This window comes from Bos grunniens, chromosome 11 (genome assembly GCF_055505025.1).
Source record: "Bos grunniens cultivar Pamir isolate PY7600 chromosome 11, Bosgru_T2T1.0, whole genome shotgun sequence".
NCBI lineage: Eukaryota > Metazoa > Chordata > Mammalia > Artiodactyla > Bovidae > Bos > Bos grunniens.
Window position 1 is genome coordinate 93323912 of NC_141175.1, and position 17084 is coordinate 93340995.

A 17084-nucleotide genomic window follows, 5' to 3' on the forward strand; every position below is an offset into this window, starting at 1 on the left:
GGCCCATATTTACTGACTGTGCAGATTATTGCGAGGACCGGAAAGAAAGGATTCATAAGGTTCCTGGCGGGTGTCTGGGAGTCGGTGGGAATCAGCAGCTGGTGCTAACGACACAATTCCAAGAATATACCCAGCTGTGGTAAATCTCTGCCCCAGTTTTCATATGATGAGGTATGCAATGTGCGTGCCAGATGGAGTGGCACCTCCAATGTGAGTCAGGTCCTCATCTGTTAAACCTGGGCTCGACCAGGTGCTTTTTCACTGATCATGCCCTGGGTTCCCTTGGATGGGTTTCTGCTTCATGGGAGGATTTTCTGGCCTGGTGGTGCAGGTCTGGGATCCTCTGGCCACCTTGCTTGTGTTCCTTGGGGCCTGTGGTATCCTGACCTGGCGTAGTTTTGTCCTACACATTCCATGGGCATTTAGAAGAGTGATCTGGGAAAGGCCGGGCACCAGCAGTAAAGGAGAGCATTAAGGGTTTACAGAGCTGGTGCTCTAGCAAGTGTTACAAGGCATGCTTGCCCTTGCTGATTTTGACCTCCTTAATGAGAATGCTGATTAAATTAAAGCAGTTATGTCCCTGTGGTGTTTCTTAATGATTTTCCAGCTTGTCTTTATGGGCTATTTTGAACAGTGATTCCCAGAGTTTTTGTATTTCACAGATCAATATATTTTTTTAAAAAAACTTATGAGATGGGGAAAGAAGGAGGAAACGGTCCAGTTTGTATTCTCCTGGGTAGAGACATAAACAAAAAACATTTCATAAATGAAAGATTTTCACACCAAGAATTTGGAAGTCTTTCTCAAGAAAGAACAGCCGATGGCCTGACTCTGACCCTGCATGAACCCTGGGGAAAATGTTGCTTTGGGCTAGCACAGTCCTGGAAGTGGTTGGAACCTGTGTTCCAGAATCAAGTTCAGCTCTGGGCTCATAGCCCCAGTGCTATGTTAGACATCAGAAATCTCATCAGGAGGGCTCTCCTTGGCTTCTTCAGCAAAAGCCCGGGGTCATTTTGAACCTCAACAGTGTTTCTCCAATACACTTTCCCTTAAACCTCCCACCACTGATGTTCATCAGAACTTGGTGCCAGGGACAGTTCAAACCTTGTGCAGAACCTGACACAGATGGGTCTTTACCTAGAAACTACTCACACTCTCCTCCCATCTCCAAAGAAAGAGCCTGGCTTGGACCCAGGGGAAATGTATGCTCAAAACACAAAGAAAGCTACTGTTTCATAGTGTGAGTCTTCCTTTCAGGAAAAGAGAATTCTAACTGAAGCCAGTAGACTGGTGGGAGAGACAAGTCAGGGAGAGCATCTATGGAGGCCCCAAGCTGACACTGGGTTTCAACACCCTTTGGCATCTCATTGTATCTGCTTGAGAGGCAGTCATGTTGATAGAGGCTTTGGCACAGTGCCTGGCTGTGTCCCTGGACTTCCTGTTTTCCTGACCAATGGTCAGAAATCCTGACCCTTTCCCAGTTTCTGGGAATGTTACCTGGAAATCCTCTGGGAAAGGCGGTAGTTATGTCCTTATCTTTGACCCCTACCACCAGCTCCTGGCTGCTCTGTGATGGTCTTCTGACTTCACTGCACCCTTCCTGCTTCAGACTCATTGTTTGCAGCCTTTGCAAAGCAAGGTGGGAAAGAGGTATTTTTCTGTTATTTTTAGGATGAGTTTTTCTCAGCATTCAAGCAGGCAAACCGGAGAGAAGATGACATAGCCAAGGTGACCTGCGGCATGAGAGTCCTGTTCCAGCCAGGAAGCACGCAGGTAAAGGAGCTAGCCCTCTGCTATGGCGGAATGGCGGACAGAACCATCTCAGCCCTCAAGACCACGCAGAAGCAGCTGTCAAAGTAAGAGCTAAAACTGTAACAAAGCTCCTGCTGCTCCTGCTACTGTGATTACCAGTAGTGCTACCATTGCTGCAACTATTGCTATTACTACTGCTACTACCAGAGCTGCTACCACTACTATGATTACAGCTGCCACTAGTGGTATTACTATTAGTAGTATTGCTGCTGCTGTACTACTGTTAGCATTACTACTGCTGCTGCTACTATTAGTACTATTACTACTTATTTCTACAGCCACAACTACTATTACTACTGCTGCTGCTGCTTTTATTACTCCAATTACTACTGCTGGTGCTACTCATCTCATTTCTTCTACTACTGTTACTATTGTTCTACTATTATCATTACTGCTATTCCTACTGCTATCACTACTATGACTAATACTACTATTGTGGCTACTGCTACTATTACAGTTGCTACTACTGTGCTGTCTCTTCTGCTGCTAATACTATTGTTGTTGCTACTCCTAGTGTTACTGCTACTGATGTTTCTGTTACAGAAGCTATTATTAATGCTATTACTACTACTTTACAGCTACAATAACTATTACTGTTGCAGCTAGCACTGCTGCTGCCACTGTTACTGCTAATAAAAGTTTCCCTATTGCTGGTGCTGTTACTTCTCCTACTAGTAGTATTGCTTGTACTGTTGCTATTACTACTGGTGCTTCTCTTATTTCTACTATTACTTCTGCTTCTACTGCTATTACTATTGCTTCCACTACTACTATTAATGCTTCTGTCACTGCTAGCATTACTAGTACTAGTACTGCTGCTACTACTATTGCTGTTGTTACTACTACTGTTACTGCTGCTACACTATTAGTACAGCAACTGCTATTACTAAGGCTATCATATGGCAGCAGTTGTAGCAAGCACTTTGCTGGCACTGTTCTATGTAATCCTTACAATAACCATATGTCTTGATAAAGCTTAACTTTGGAGTTAGGCTCCTTGGTTCCAATTCCTGGCTTGAACACTTAACAGATGGGTAATATAAGTCAAGTTACTTAATTCTCCCATATCTCAGTTTTCTCACGGTAAAGTGAGTATAACAATTTTCCCTACTGTACCTTTTAATTTACATTAAAAGTAATGTTTCATATGAAGCACTTAGGACATTGCTCAGTGTGTGGTAGGAACTCAATAGATTTAACTATTATTTTTTTGTGTGGTCTTTTAAAATTTGTATTTAATCTTAAAGAAGAGGAAATGAAGCCTTAAGGAGGTTAAGTAACTTGTGTGAAGTGAAAGTGAAAGTTGCTCAGTCGTGTCTGACTCTTTGCAACCCCATGGACTGTAACCCCCCAGGCTCCTCTGTCCATGGAATTTTCTAGGCAAGAATATTGGAGTGGGTTGCCATTGCCTTCTCCAGGAGATCTTCCTGACCCAGGGATCAGATTCAGGTCTCTGCATTGCAGACAGATTCTTTACTATCTGAAGCACTAGGTAAAGTCACATAACTGTAAGTATCTGAGTCACATTTTTGAGCTGAGGTTCATGACTCCACTCACACAAGTGATTCTGAGAGCTGGTTGGGAACACTCTCCCATGACCTGCTCTCTGGCAGGTTCTGGAATGAGAAGCTGCTACAGGACGTGTGTGCAGGCCTGGCGGAAGAACTGTCCTTATCCCCAGACGCCCCTGGAGGCATGATTGAATTCCGACGCACCCTCACCCTCAGCTTCTTCTTCAAGTTCTACCTGACAGTACTGAAGAAACTGGGCAAGGACTCGAAAGATGTGAGTGTGGAGCCTGGCGAGGCCGAGCACTTGTGTGCTCCTGGAGCACTTGTGTTTTGGGATCTGGGAAGCTGACTGAGGTAGGAACGGGCTGTGGACAAGGTGGCAAATGCTCCTCTGGATGTCTAAGGACAGAGGAGTAGGGACCAGGGACCCAGCCTAGAAAGTCACATGGAAATGAGCCAACTTGGTGGTTGAGAGACAGAGCACTGGGCTGGGAGTCAGGGATGTGGGTTCTTGTCCTGGCTGTGTCATTACCTCAGATGAGAACTTGAATAGGTCACCACTCTTGCTAAGCATTAGCTGTAAAATCTGGGGGTGGGTAGACCTGATGAGCCTTCTGCAGCGTAGCTGATACAACTGTGATTATGTACTTTGAATGGGAGTGTAGTGTGATAAGAATGTGAGGTGGGGCTGCTGCAGCCAGGGTGGGTGGGATTGTTGTGCATTCAGAACAGGGTATTAGTTGAAGTGGAGCCCAGCTCCTGAGGTGGGTTTGCCAGCAAGCATTTATTTCGTACTTTTTATGTCATAAGATTGTACTGCACATGGTGGGTGGCTAAGTGTGGGAGAGAATAGGATCAATAAAGGCCAGCCTGGTGTGACTACTGAGGCGAGGGAGTTGGGAGGGGGGAACACCAAGGAGAAAAGGCTTCACATCTGTGGGGACAGCAGATACCTCTTTTATAAACATTTATAATAATTTTTCTGATTATGGAAGTAAAAAACTTGTGGAAAACTTTAGAAATACAAAAATGTATAAAGAAAAATTTAAAATTACTCTCAGATCTTAGATAAAACCACTGCTAGTATTTTGCTTATTCCTCTGATCTTTTCCCTATGCCTATCTGTCCAATCTGTGTGTAATCCTTTTTGTCTGCCCCGTCTCTCTGTCTCCCTTCCATCTGTCTACCTATAAACCTATCATCTTCCTGTCTTCTGATCTGGATATATTATTTTCTAAACAGATTTGGTATCATGCTGCATACAGAGTTTCACATGCCACTGAATTTTGTTGAGATTATATTATGAATAATTCCCCTATATTAAATATTTCCCACAAAATTGAGGGGGAAAATAATGACTTTTCCAGGAAGGCTGGGGGAGAAAGATATTCCCAACAGAGCAGCACACATCAGTGCAGGAAGCAGGGAAACCTTGGTTGGGTATGTCAGAGGAAATAGGGTGCAGGGATGGGAGAAGAGACGCTGACAGAGCCCACGTTAAAATGTTGAGATAGATCCAGCCAGTATCAGAAGGAGTGCAGATGAAGAGATGAGAAAGCTGTTACTTTTACCACTTGGGAGCAACCAAGGTTGGGAACAGTGATAGAAATAGTCATGATCACCTGTCACCTTGTCTCCACAGAAGTGTGGTAAACTGGACCCCACCTACACCAGCGCCACTTTACTCTTTCAGAAAGACCCTCCAGCCAACATCCAGCTCTTCCAAGTGAGTACATACTTTATGTGGCTATTATCAGGGGCCCTGTAGCTTCCCTGGTGGCTGAAATGATAAAGTGTCTGCCTGCAATGTGGGAGACCCGGGTTCAGTCCCTGGGTCGGGAAGATCCCCTGGAGAAGGAAATGGTAACCCACTCCAGTATTCTTGCCTGGAAAATTCCACGGACTGAGGAGCCTAGTAGGCTATAGTCCATGGGGTCAGAAAGAATCGGACACAACTGAGTGACTTCACTTCAGAGATGCTGACCATTGGTGAGTGGCTGATTTACATTGTATGTCAGTGCCTAAATCTCCTTACCATTGTGCATAAATGTCTAGTGAGGGAAACAGGAATTATATCAATGTGAATGAAGCTATTTCCCCTCTTGCTCACCTCATTTCTCTCTTGGGCTTACTCTCACCTTCATCTGTTTCTTAAATTTTTTTTTTTTCCATTTTGTTTTTTTTCTGGTTCCTCCATGGGCTAATGTGCAAAGCTAGGCATTCTCTTGAGCATACCAAGTAAACAAAAATTTTTTTTAAAAATTTCTATTAACAGCAATTTTTTGAGAGGCACTAGGTAAAGGATCAACTTTTCGGATTTTGTGGGCCACGTACGTTCTGCTACAATTCCTCAACTTCGTCATTGTAACACAAAAGGGGCCAGAGGCAATACATAAATGAATGTGCATGACTGTGCACCACTGAAACTTTACAAAAGCGGAGAGTGGGCCAGATTTGGCCATTGTCCACAATTTGAAGAACTCTGCTCCTGAGTGTAACAATCCAAAGCATGAACTCTGGGCCTGACTGCCAGGACTTGAATCCAAACTCTGCCATCATGTAACTGTACACCTGGACAAGTGACTTTCTCTCTGTGCCTCTTGGGCAAGATAATTATACCCAGCTGCAGATGTGGGTAAGGTGGGTCCCTGTTTCACAGCACAGTTTTGAGGATTCAATTTGTTAATAAAAGTAAATAACTCAGATAATTCCAGTATATAGTAAACTCTAAATAAATACTAGCCATCATTATTATTACTTTGAAAAAAAAACACATAAAACGGAATTTTATTTTAAACTGAATACACTTCAGAACATTTTGAAAAATATAGAAAAACATAAAGAAGAAAATAGAAATCACACCAAACCTTACCTCCAACTTAAAGTGAAAGTGAAGTCGCTCAGTCATATCCGACTCTTTGTGACCCCATGGACTTGTAGCCTGCACCAGGCTCTTCTGTCCATGGGATTTTCCAGGCAACAGTACTGGAGTGTGTTGCCATTTCCTTCTCCAGGGGATGTTCCTGACCCAGGGATGGAACCCAGGTCTTCCACCTTGCAGGCAGATAGATGCTTTACCATCTGAGCCACCAGGGAAGCTTATTACCTCCAAGAGAAAATTATTATTATGTTTGTGTGAGACAGTGAGAGAGTTAGTTGCTCAGTTGTGTCCAACGCTTTGTGACCCCATGAACTGTAGCCCACCAGGCTCCTCTGTCCATGGGATTCTCTGGGCAAGAATACTGGAGTGGGTTGCCATTCTCTAGAGGATCTTCCTGACCCAGGGATCGAATATGAGTCTCCTACATTGCAGGCAGATTCTTTACCACCTGAACTATCAGGGAAGCCCATATGTTTGTGTACTTCTCTCCATTTTTTTCCTATGTGTATATGGACATACTTGCATTTTACCATGTTTTTCCCACAGAATTTGAATCATTACATGTACACATACAATAGTGTATGTCCTGTTTTTACACTTAACATGAGCATTTCCTTCTAATTAAAATTCTTCAAAAATCTCTCTTAGCAATTGTGTATTTTCCATCCTGTGAGCATAGCCTAGTTTATTTACCCAACCTTCAACAAATGGACCTTTAGGCTCCTTGTTTTGTTTGTTCCTGTATACAGTTAGCCCTCATCTGTGTACGTGGAATCCATGGATACAGAGGGCCGACTGGACCGCACCACTTTATAGAAGGGACTTGAGCACCTGTAGATTTGCTCTCCGGGGGGTGACCTGGATCCAGTCCCCCACAGACACTGCTGATGACTGTACAGTGATACTGTGACCACTCTTCAAGTGACTTCTTACCTGCCTACTGTTTCTTTGCCCCTGTGCTCTCCTGCCTCCTCCATTCTCACTCCTCACATTTGCCTTGGCCTGAAGCTCTCCACGGTTCCCCAGGGCCTATAGAGGAACAGTGTCCTCTGAAATCTGTGACCATGTTGTTCCAGGAGGTGCCCAATGGTCAGTCCAAGGAGGACACAGTGGGCCGGCCCCTGCCCCACCTGGCTGCGGCCATGCAAGCCTCTGGGGAGGCCGTATACTGTGACGACATCCCTCACTACGAGAATGAGCTGTTCCTCCGGCTGGTCACCAGCACCCGGGCCCACGCCAAGATCAAGTGCGTGCAGTGAAAACACTTGGGGAGGAGGGCGCCGGGAGCATCCGCCAGGCACTGGAGATGCCACGACAATGAGCCTTCTCCAGGGCCTCCTGGTCCAGAGAGGAGCACAGTGACTCGTATTAAACCCAGACAGGAGAGGAGCAGGATACAAGAGGGGCTCAGTGGTGCCTGGGAGGGTGGGGTGATGATAATGGAGACATAGTCAGGGCCCAGATCAGGAAAGCCTTAGGGGTGCTGACCAGGGATGTTACACTTGGCCCAAAAAGTGATGAGGAGCTGCTGAAAGACCTTTCTTAGATCTGCACTGTGCATAATGGGCTAACTGCTGCTACTGCTAAGTTGCTTCAGTCGTGTCCGACTCTGTGTGACCCCACAGACGTCAGCCCACCAGGCTCTCCTGCCCCTGGGATTCTCCAGGCAAGAACACTGGAGTGGGCTGCCATTTCCTTCTCCAATGCATGAAAAGTGAAAAGTGAAAGTGAAGTCGCTCAGTCGTGTCCGATTCTTCGAGACCCCATGGACTGCAGCCTACCAGGCTCCTTCGTCCATGGGATTTTCCAGGCAAGAGTACTGGAGTGGGGTGCCATTGCCTTCTGCATAATAGGCTAAACTTCAGTACAAATCTTCAGAAAACTTGAGTCAGCACTAAAGGGAAGAAGGAGGCCTTAGCATAGCTGGCATTGACTTCCTGTTCCAGTGCCTAGCAAGTTGACCTTGACCTTGTGCTTAAGCTCTCATTTTCCCCATGTATAATAGCATATTTAAAATGATAGTGTCCACAAAGGACTCAGTAGAGAACAGTCACTTGTACTTGTTTATTAAATTTTGAAAGCCCAAATGGCAAGAATTGCCACCTCTAAGACGATGATGATAATAAAGAATAGATACTCATATCACACTTAATGTTTGCTGCAGCCTGGTTTAAGCATTTTATACATAATGTTTAATCTATTCCTCTCCACAGCCCTATAGGCAGGTCTTATTATTACCCCATGTTCCAGGTAAGGAAACTGAGTGGTACAGCAAGAGCCCTAACGTGCTGATTCTGGATGGTTATTAACTATGATGTGGGTGTTAGTTGGAGCTCTCCAGAGTAAATGCTGTTTGGTTCCCTTGTATGTGGAGACCAGAACAGGGCCTATGGGGACAGACTTGTCCTATTCATCTTATATCCCCCCAGCACTCAGCTCATGGCCTCCACATGGTAAGTATCTAAGCAGCATTTGCCAAATAGGATAGGATAGGAGGGAGCAAGAGGAAGAATTAGGGTGAAGGAAAGCCTGTCGAAAAGAAGATAAGGTTATCTGATTGGTTAATGGGTCATCTTTTTTTTAAGAGGAAAATGTTTTGCCATTTAACTTCATGGATCCTTGAATTCTATCAGTGGACCCTTCGAGGATATAGATCTCTCTTCTAAATGATAGTATCTGTTCTTCCTGCAAAGGGATGGATGGTATTGGATGGGGAACTACAAAGAGCAAGACTTATAAGGTATCAAAATACAGTTGAAGGTATTTCAGAGACTTTCTCTACTATACAATCTTTGGGGAAAAAATGACTGATACACAAGGTTGAGGTGTGGCATAGTTTGGCACTTGCTCAGGTGACAGGTCTTCCGCTTCAGTTTTCCTTCCTGACTCCTCACACTCCTTCTTGCAGGTCCATTGATGTTTTAGAAGCTCAGAAAGTGCCAGGGTTTGTTTGCTTTCTCTCTGCTGATGATATTCCTGGGAGTAATGAAACCGGACTTTTTAATGATGAGACAGTCTTTGCGAAGGATACGGTATATCTTGGATTTTTTTTTTTAAATATGAAGTCAGTGGAATGAGTATCTAAGCTTTAATTTGTGTTCATTTCTTCAAACCCCTAATCTTGAAAAGATTATGCATTTGCACATACTGTGGCCATCATCCAGTTGGGCAGTATTTGGGACAATCAGTAAAGGGAGAAATATGCCTGGCAGCACTGTTAACTTAAGATGTATTTACTTATTTAATTGATGGCTGCTGCTTTGAGTATCAGACATGGTAGGATGACTCCATACCAGAGTGGTATTAAAAAAAAGGTTGGTGACTGTATTTTAACTAAAAATCAGGTTCTTAGGGTACAATATTAAGCTCCTTTATTAAAAGGAAATAAAAGTACATTAAGCAGAATGTATTACATGCATTAATCTATACATTAAGCAGAAAGTAAACAGAATAAAAATTATAATTATACTACCACTACTATGTGAACTGATAATTCACTTACATGAGCGTTTATTGATTTCAACCATATATGGAGTTCTGCCAAAAAAAAAATTTAAGCATTCAAGGCAGGTGCTACAAAAACCTGTATACTTATAGGATAGTTCTCAGATAGTCATTTTATAATTCCAGTACAGATCAAATATTGCAAGTTGACGGTGAGTAGGTGTTGCTTAAGGACAAATTCAACTTATTACTGAGGTAAACATGAAGGAGAGAATTCAAAACTACAACCCTGAGTCATTAGAACTAAAGGAGAGCGTTTGATAGAAGACAAATTGCTTTACGAACTTCAAGAGCCTCTAAGACCATAATTATGGTTAGTGAGAGTTGTCCAGGTTGGAAATCCTCTATGCTAACCAGCTAAGTCAAGAGCTTAATTGAATCCTAAAGAGGTAATTATGAGACACAGACATGTTAAATATTGGTTCCTATTGTCAAGAAATATTATGTTCCAAAGTGATGAGCTGGACAATTTTTGTTGTTGGGGATGATGTTGGAAAACATCCCTGAAGGAGATACATAAAGTTTTTAAAATAGAAACTGAGTTCATTCAATGAAGAGAAAATAATAATTATTAATTAGTTTATAAGTCTAACAACCAAAAAAACTGACTTGTAGACTATTGTGACTAAGAACCAGTATTTGAGAACTACCGCTTTGGGGCATCTAGATGAACTATGGGACATGATTGCTGCCTTTGAGAAACTTTTGGTATAAATCTGAGAAAGAGAAGATAAAAAAGAGTGGAGTGGTAGAAAGAAAATAATACTACAAGTCAGAAATTAAGATTTAGTTATGGTCCAGTAACGAGCCAATTTAGATCTTTCTGTCTTGGTTTCCATCTCTTCATATGAAGAACAAGGGTGTTGTGTGGCTCTGAGTGGACAGATACACTTCACGGTGCCATGCTCTCCTTCTGCTGCTCATGGCAAAATCACTAATCAATCACCACACTTTATCCTGAGCAGCTTCTCAACAGGTTGCACTCAGAATTGGCCCTGGAGATGAATCAAGTTTGCTATTCTGAGACTAGTTATCTCCAAGTCCTACTCCAATTCTGCTAATTCGAAACACTTAGGAAGAAGCACATAAGCCCCAGTAGTAAGATAAGAACATGAAACGGTCCCAGGACATTCCTTAAATGTACCTTAGAAAACTACGGGGGCGGGACTTCCTTTGTTGTTTTGAACAATCCAAAATAATTTGCTTCATGAGGAATGTGTTATGTTCTTTAACGGTCTGACTCTGCTCCTAGGTGACTTGTGTTGGTCACATCATTGGTGCTGTGGTCGCTGACACCCCAGAACATGCAGAGAGAGCTGCCCATGCAGTGAAAGTCACCTATGAGGATCTTCCTGCCATTATCACAATTGAGGTAACTGGGGGATGATGGGCTGGCTGGAGAGGGGAACGCTTTCTGTTCCTGGAGGCACCTTTATTAAGATACTCTAGAGGAAATGTGAGGTGCAGGTGGGATTTTCCCAGATAGGCTTTTAAATCTCCTCCAGTCCTATGATTATGCGATCCTGTGAATTCTCCCCCATCGTGATCCTAGACTCAGTCCACTAATGGCCAAACTGAGTTCTTCCTTTCCAATTTCAATTTCAACTGGTTTCTTGAGAGGTTCTTTGCTTTCCCCCAAGAACCAGGGTTGTGTGTCTATATCTGAGGAAACAGAGAAACAAGACACCCTGGGTTACAACTGAGCTTACTTTTAGTCTGCTTAAAATACTGATAGAGATGCCTGTGTGATTTATGCGAGGAGAAAGAAGTAATCATTCAGGAGCTTCTTTTCCCTAGCCCCTTAAACTCACCTTCCATCCTTTAAAGTCAAGTCATTGAAACTTCTTTTTAATCCTCAGGATGCTATAAAAAATAATTCCTTTTATGGATCTGAGCTGAAGATTGAGAAAGGAGACCTCAAGAAGGGGTTTTCAGAAGCAGATAATGTGGTTTCAGGTATGGCTGCACCATGCAACGGTAGGAATGGGGTGGCCCTGGTTTCTGAGTGAAATTTAAGAGATGTACCTGAGCCCTGCAGCAAGGAAGTGATTTCCTGACATTTCTTAACAAAAGAGTCTCTCTGATGTTTGTAAAAAATACTAGACAGGTGGCTAGGAAAGATGGAACGTTAGCATCTAGGTCTCCACTCTCCTGTCTCTAGACCAGACATACCTAAGTGATTCTAGGCATGTTGGATTTGGAAGACTGCCTAGAGAAGATAAGAATCACAGATGTCTAGCCAGCCTTGGGTCCACCAGGCTCCAAGCTGCACAGAATCCTTGTCCTCCCCATCTGCATGAAGGCAGTCCTCACCCATTGACAGCTAGTGCTCTCTCCTCTCCCCACCTCCTCCTCCTCCCACTGTGCAATTAGGTCTAGAGCTCACATCCTAGGGCAAGGCTACTGATCAGACCCCTTTGGGGTTTGTTTTTTACATCAGTTTCTGTGCATTGCTGTAGCTAATAAGCCAACTCTCCAATTGGCCTGACAACCTCAGCTCTGGAAGATGCAGTTTATTTTCTTCTCAGTCACATTCATTAACTCTTTTTCTATTTTTTTAAAAGGTTTACAATGGTTTAAAAGGTTTACAAAAGGACTTCCCTGGTGGCTCAGATGGTAAAGCATCTGCCTACAGTGCGGGAGACCTGGATTCGATCCCTGGGTCAGGAAGATCCTCTGGAGAAGGAAATGGCAACCCACTCCAGTACTCTTGCCTGGAAAATCCCATGGACAGGAGCATAGTAGGCTACAGTCCATGGAGTCAAAAAGAGTCGGACATGACTGAGTGACTTCACTTCACTTCACAATGGTAGTTTAAAAATCTTTGATTTCCATTGGCTGCAATGAGAAGAAAGCTTCACATCTGACGTATTTCAGTGTTGTCCTGGTTTCTTTGTTGGGGTTTGGCTGCCAGATGGATTAGACTTTGAGACTCTTGCCCACCCTGGTTAGGGAACTGAAAGGTTCCTTGTGGACCGTTGGTACTGCCCAGGGCCCTGGACAAGTACATTCTCTCCTTAAGCAAACTCACAACCTCTGCAGCATTGGGTTCACTGTGGGCAGTGTTGTTGCTTCCCCAGGTGAGCTGTACATTGGTGGCCAAGACCACTTCTACCTGGAGACTCACTGCACCATTGCTATCCCGAAAGGCGAGGAAGGGGAGATGGAGCTCTTTGTGTCCACACAGAATGCCATGAAAACCCAGGTAGGAATCCAGCAGGTCAACAAGGGGCCAGGGGAGAGGGAGATGTGGGCTGGCCCAGGAGGGGACGTGAGGGTTGTAGTCTGAAGCCAGGCCCTGTCTCCAACAAGTTGGTATGACTGAACTTGTTATATAACCTTTTTCATCTATAAAATAGGGCCTGGCATGGATGTTGTAATGGTTAGATGAGTTTTAAAACTTGGATAGAGCCTAGAAAGTGTTAGCTGTTGTCATTCCAATGCTGTATTGCTTTGGTCAGATCATATCTGACCTCAGTTTCCTCATCTGTTAAATGAAGGAGTTGAGCTTAATGAGAGCCACGGGGACCACGAGATGATCTGCAGTGGCTCAGCTAGTCCTCATTTCTCTATTGTGTGTAACATGACAGTGGTTGCCAGTGTTTTTGGCAACTGGTCTTACCCTCATGACCCACCAGTTCTTGGCTAAATGGAATGGGTTTTGACCCTGATAGTATGCTGTGAACAGCTGCTTACCCCTCTGAATAAAACAACTAAACAAGTATGTGAACTCAGTGTGCAGTAATTGATGTGTGCCGGACCCTGGCACCACTACCCAAGGGGTGCCCTGGGACAGGAAGGGGATTCTTGAATCAAGGAATTTCAGAATTCACAGCAATAATTAGGCTTCTGTGTGTCAGGTAGGCTCTGGGTCAAGCATGAAGAAAGTCCTGTGATGCATTCACTGGGAGTATTTTGTTCTTTTGCCCACAGTCCTTTGTTGCAAAAATGTTGGGGGTTCCAGTAAACCGGATTTTGGTCCGAGTGAAGAGAATGGGAGGAGGCTTTGGAGGGAAGGAGACCCGGAGCACCCTGGTGTCTGTGGCTGTGGCCCTGGCTGCATACAAGTGAGTTCCAATGGGCTCTGGGGAGAAAAATAAGGCTGCCTCTGCTGGGAAGACTTCCTGGGTTTCCTTTGTTGGAAAGTAGATACCTTTTGCTTGGAATTTGCACAGCCCTCTGTTTATAGAACTCTTGAATATAGGGGTGAAGGCAATATCCCCTGGCTCATTGTGTCCATGTCTTATCTCCTCTATCTGGCTGTGAGTACCTTGATGGCAAGGACACAGCCCACATCCCATAACCCACACCTGTATATCTCTAACTTGTCCAGCATAGTGTTCTGGTGGAGAAAGAAGGCTTCCTTGCAGTTTTTATCCCTGAGACTCACCAGGCTCGGTTGTTGTAGAGATTTCTCACCCTCTTGTGTCTCCCTCAGGACCGGACACCCAGTGCGCTGCATGCTGGATCGTAATGAGGATATGCTGATAACTGGCGGCAGACACCCCTTCTTGGCCAGATACAAGGTTATAGATGTCAGGGGTTGTGCCGGGTGGGCAGTGTCATCTGCTTAGGAAACTGGGGATGAAGATTCAGGGATCCTGGGATACACTCTGACTTTTGTCATGATAACCGATAAAGTTCAAAGAAGAAATAGCAAAGAGAGAAATTCAAATAAGCCAACAGCAACATAGGAGGGTAATGCAGGCCAGCTCCCAGGAGATGCCCCGGGTTGTTATGCACAACTTCTGTGAAATTGCTGTGGTCCAAATCTGGTCTTTGTCCACTCAGGCTCAAACACAATTTATCAGCAGACCTGGGGTAAATCCATTCTGCAAAGTGGTCTAATGTTAATGTGCTATAATCCTGGGAGCCCTCCTCTTTGGCCTCTTCTGACTTCATTCCATGACTTAACTTACCAAAAGAAACTGTTTTGCTCATTCCCAAATTCTTATGGGCTCCAAGCAAGTAACTTGGTCTTTGGAGGTTTCAGGCTCCTTGCTCAAGAAATGGCCTGTCAGGGTTTGTGTGTCTAGTTCACAAGAGGTTGGGGAAGTGAAAGCATGTTCATGCTTGTGCAAAGTGTAACTTCTGCTATCTGTTGCCCAAAAGCTATGGGGGGGGTGGTCTCTGGTTCCTCTCCTAGTTTCTCTTCCCAACATTTCCCTCCCTGACCTGTCATGACCAATGGTCTCTTTTCTACCTCCTCACTTCTGCTGGTAGAACAGAAGCCAGGAGCAGAGAGGAAAAAGGACGAGTACAGAGAGAAGGGTCCATCAATGGGAGATGTTAGTTCCTTTCTTCTTTGCCTGTGAAGTCTGCGGATCTCTTAAGTTCTCCTTTATTTCATGGTGTGGTGTCTTATTCTTTCTGTTTTTTTCCAGGTAGCTTAAGTGGGAGGAGATGATTAGAGACAGACAAAGGAAGGGAATTATTGAGAGCTCACTCTCCTTTTTACCAGGTTGGCTTCATGAAGTCAGGGAAGATTGTGGCTCTGGAGGTGGATCACTACAGCAATGCCGGGAACAGCCGGGACCTCTCTCACAGTGTATGTCAGACCTGCCCCTGCATCCTGGGGTGACTGGGAGGTCCATGTTATAGCATGGATCATTCCTTTATTCCTTTTTATTGATGAAGAATATTCCATTGTATGAAAGGACCATATTTTGTTTCCCATTCACCACTAGATGGACAATTGGGCTGTTTCAACTCTTTAGTTTTTATGGACAATGCTGCTTTGAATCTTCTCATATGACACAGATTTTTGTCATTTTGAAAACTAACAAAGTTACCTTGATGGTACTATCTTTAAGATTTTTAAATCTTAGCTTTATGACTATATTAGTTATATATGTATGCTGCTGCTGCTGCTAAGCTGCTTCAGTTGTGTCCGACTCTGTACGACACCATAGATGGCAGCCCACCAGGCGTCCCTGTCCCTGGGATTCTCCAGGCAAGAACACTGGAGTGGGTTGCCATTTCTTTCTCCAATGCATGAAAGTGAAAAGTGAAAAGTGAAAAGTGAAAGTGAAGTCGCTCAGTCATGTCCGACTCTTCATGACCCCATGGACTGCAGCCTACCAGGCTCCTCCGTCCATGGGATTTTATAGATTCCTGTAAAAAAGAAATTTCAGAAAAACAGAAGTTCTCTATTATTCCCACTTTGGACATGCTAAGGGCTTCTCTAATTGGCTCAATTTGGAAGCTTTATACTTCAGATCTAGGGTAAGAAACTGTTCAGAAAAGAAAACATTTCTAGTAGTCTTACTAACTATAAAGCTTGCTTCTTGATGTTATAGGAAAATCAGGTTGAGAAAGATACAGGGCTTATTCCCAAAGATTTTACAAGTGTTAAAATTCAATCCAGCAAATATTTATTGAACCCCTAGGGTGGTGACATAAAGAATATGACATTGTTTCCACCCTCAAGAAGGTTACAATATGGTGGAGACAGATAATAAAAGACAAAATGAAATAGAAGTACAATTGAAAGTACTAAGGAAAGCAAAAAATGGAATTGAGACACATGAAAATCATCTAAGATGACTAAGACTGAAAAGTAACCTGTGGGAAAGAGACTACAAATGGGGAAGTAAACTAAAGTCAAAATGAAACAAACAAATAAAAGCTATCACTTAGCTCATCAAAGAGATGAGACATTACACTTTAAAGAAAGAACAGAATGCTATTAAAATTGAGCAGTCCAAGAATAAAAATGAAGTCTTGTGAATTAAAACTGTGAAGGTGAAAGGGTTGAAAGAAACTGAAGACACACTCTTAAAAAGGAGGAAACAATGCAGAAAATAGTAGAGAAAATACAAGAAAATCTGAGGACCCATCCAGGAGAGCCAAATAATAGAAGCTTCAGAAAGAAAGAATAGAAAGAAGAGCGAGGAGGAAAACTGTTAAGAAGGAATTCAAGAAATTTCCCCAAACTGGTGGGCATACATTTTGAGATTAAAAGAGCCCATCCAGGAACCAGCACAATAAAGGAAAATAGACTTATGGTAGTTCTTTTCCTAGTTTTTTAAGGAATCTTCATACTGTTCTCCATAGTGGTTGCATCAGTTTAACCGATGCATGTTGATGTATGGCAAAAGCCTTCACAATATGGTAAAGTAATTATCCTCCAATAGAGTAAATAAATAAAATTTTTAAATATTTTTAAAAATTAAAAAAAAGAAAATAGACTTATGCTAATTTACATTATTGTGAAATTTCAAAAACCTGGGGACAAAGGAGATTTCACAATTTTCAGAGAGGACAAAACCAGGACTCATTCCAAGAATTGAAAAGGTATTGATTAGATTTCTCAGTACTGGCGAGCTAATGATTTCAAAATGCTGAGGGTAAATGAGAAATTTATTTCCAACCTG

At 43.4% G+C, this 17084-nt stretch overlaps 1 protein-coding gene across 17 annotated transcripts in view; it reads left to right on the forward strand.

Annotated features, from left to right (window-relative positions):
- XDH (xanthine dehydrogenase) overlaps positions 1 to 17084 on the forward strand; it is a 61025-nt gene that overhangs the window by 27101 nt on the left and 16840 nt on the right. For 12 of the 17 annotated variants that reach the window (XM_086327570.1, XM_086327571.1, XM_086327574.1 and 9 more), the window contains 11 exons: positions 1672 to 1856; positions 3426 to 3597; positions 4966 to 5049; positions 7281 to 7450; positions 9113 to 9236; positions 10961 to 11080; positions 11568 to 11664; positions 12789 to 12913; positions 13642 to 13775; positions 14147 to 14234; positions 15170 to 15256. In XM_086327570.1, the coding sequence (XP_086183696.1) occupies positions 1672 to 1856; positions 3426 to 3597; positions 4966 to 5049; positions 7281 to 7450; positions 9113 to 9236; positions 10961 to 11080; positions 11568 to 11664; positions 12789 to 12913; positions 13642 to 13775; positions 14147 to 14234; positions 15170 to 15256 (1386 nt within the window). Of the gene's footprint in view, positions 1 to 1671; positions 1857 to 3425; positions 3598 to 4965; positions 5313 to 7280; positions 7451 to 9112; positions 9237 to 10960; positions 11081 to 11567; positions 11665 to 12788; positions 12914 to 13641; positions 13776 to 14146; positions 14235 to 15169; positions 15257 to 17084 lie in introns of all 17 variants that reach the window. The other 5 variants (XM_086327572.1, XM_086327573.1, XM_086327575.1 and 2 more) reach the window with 2 other exon arrangements.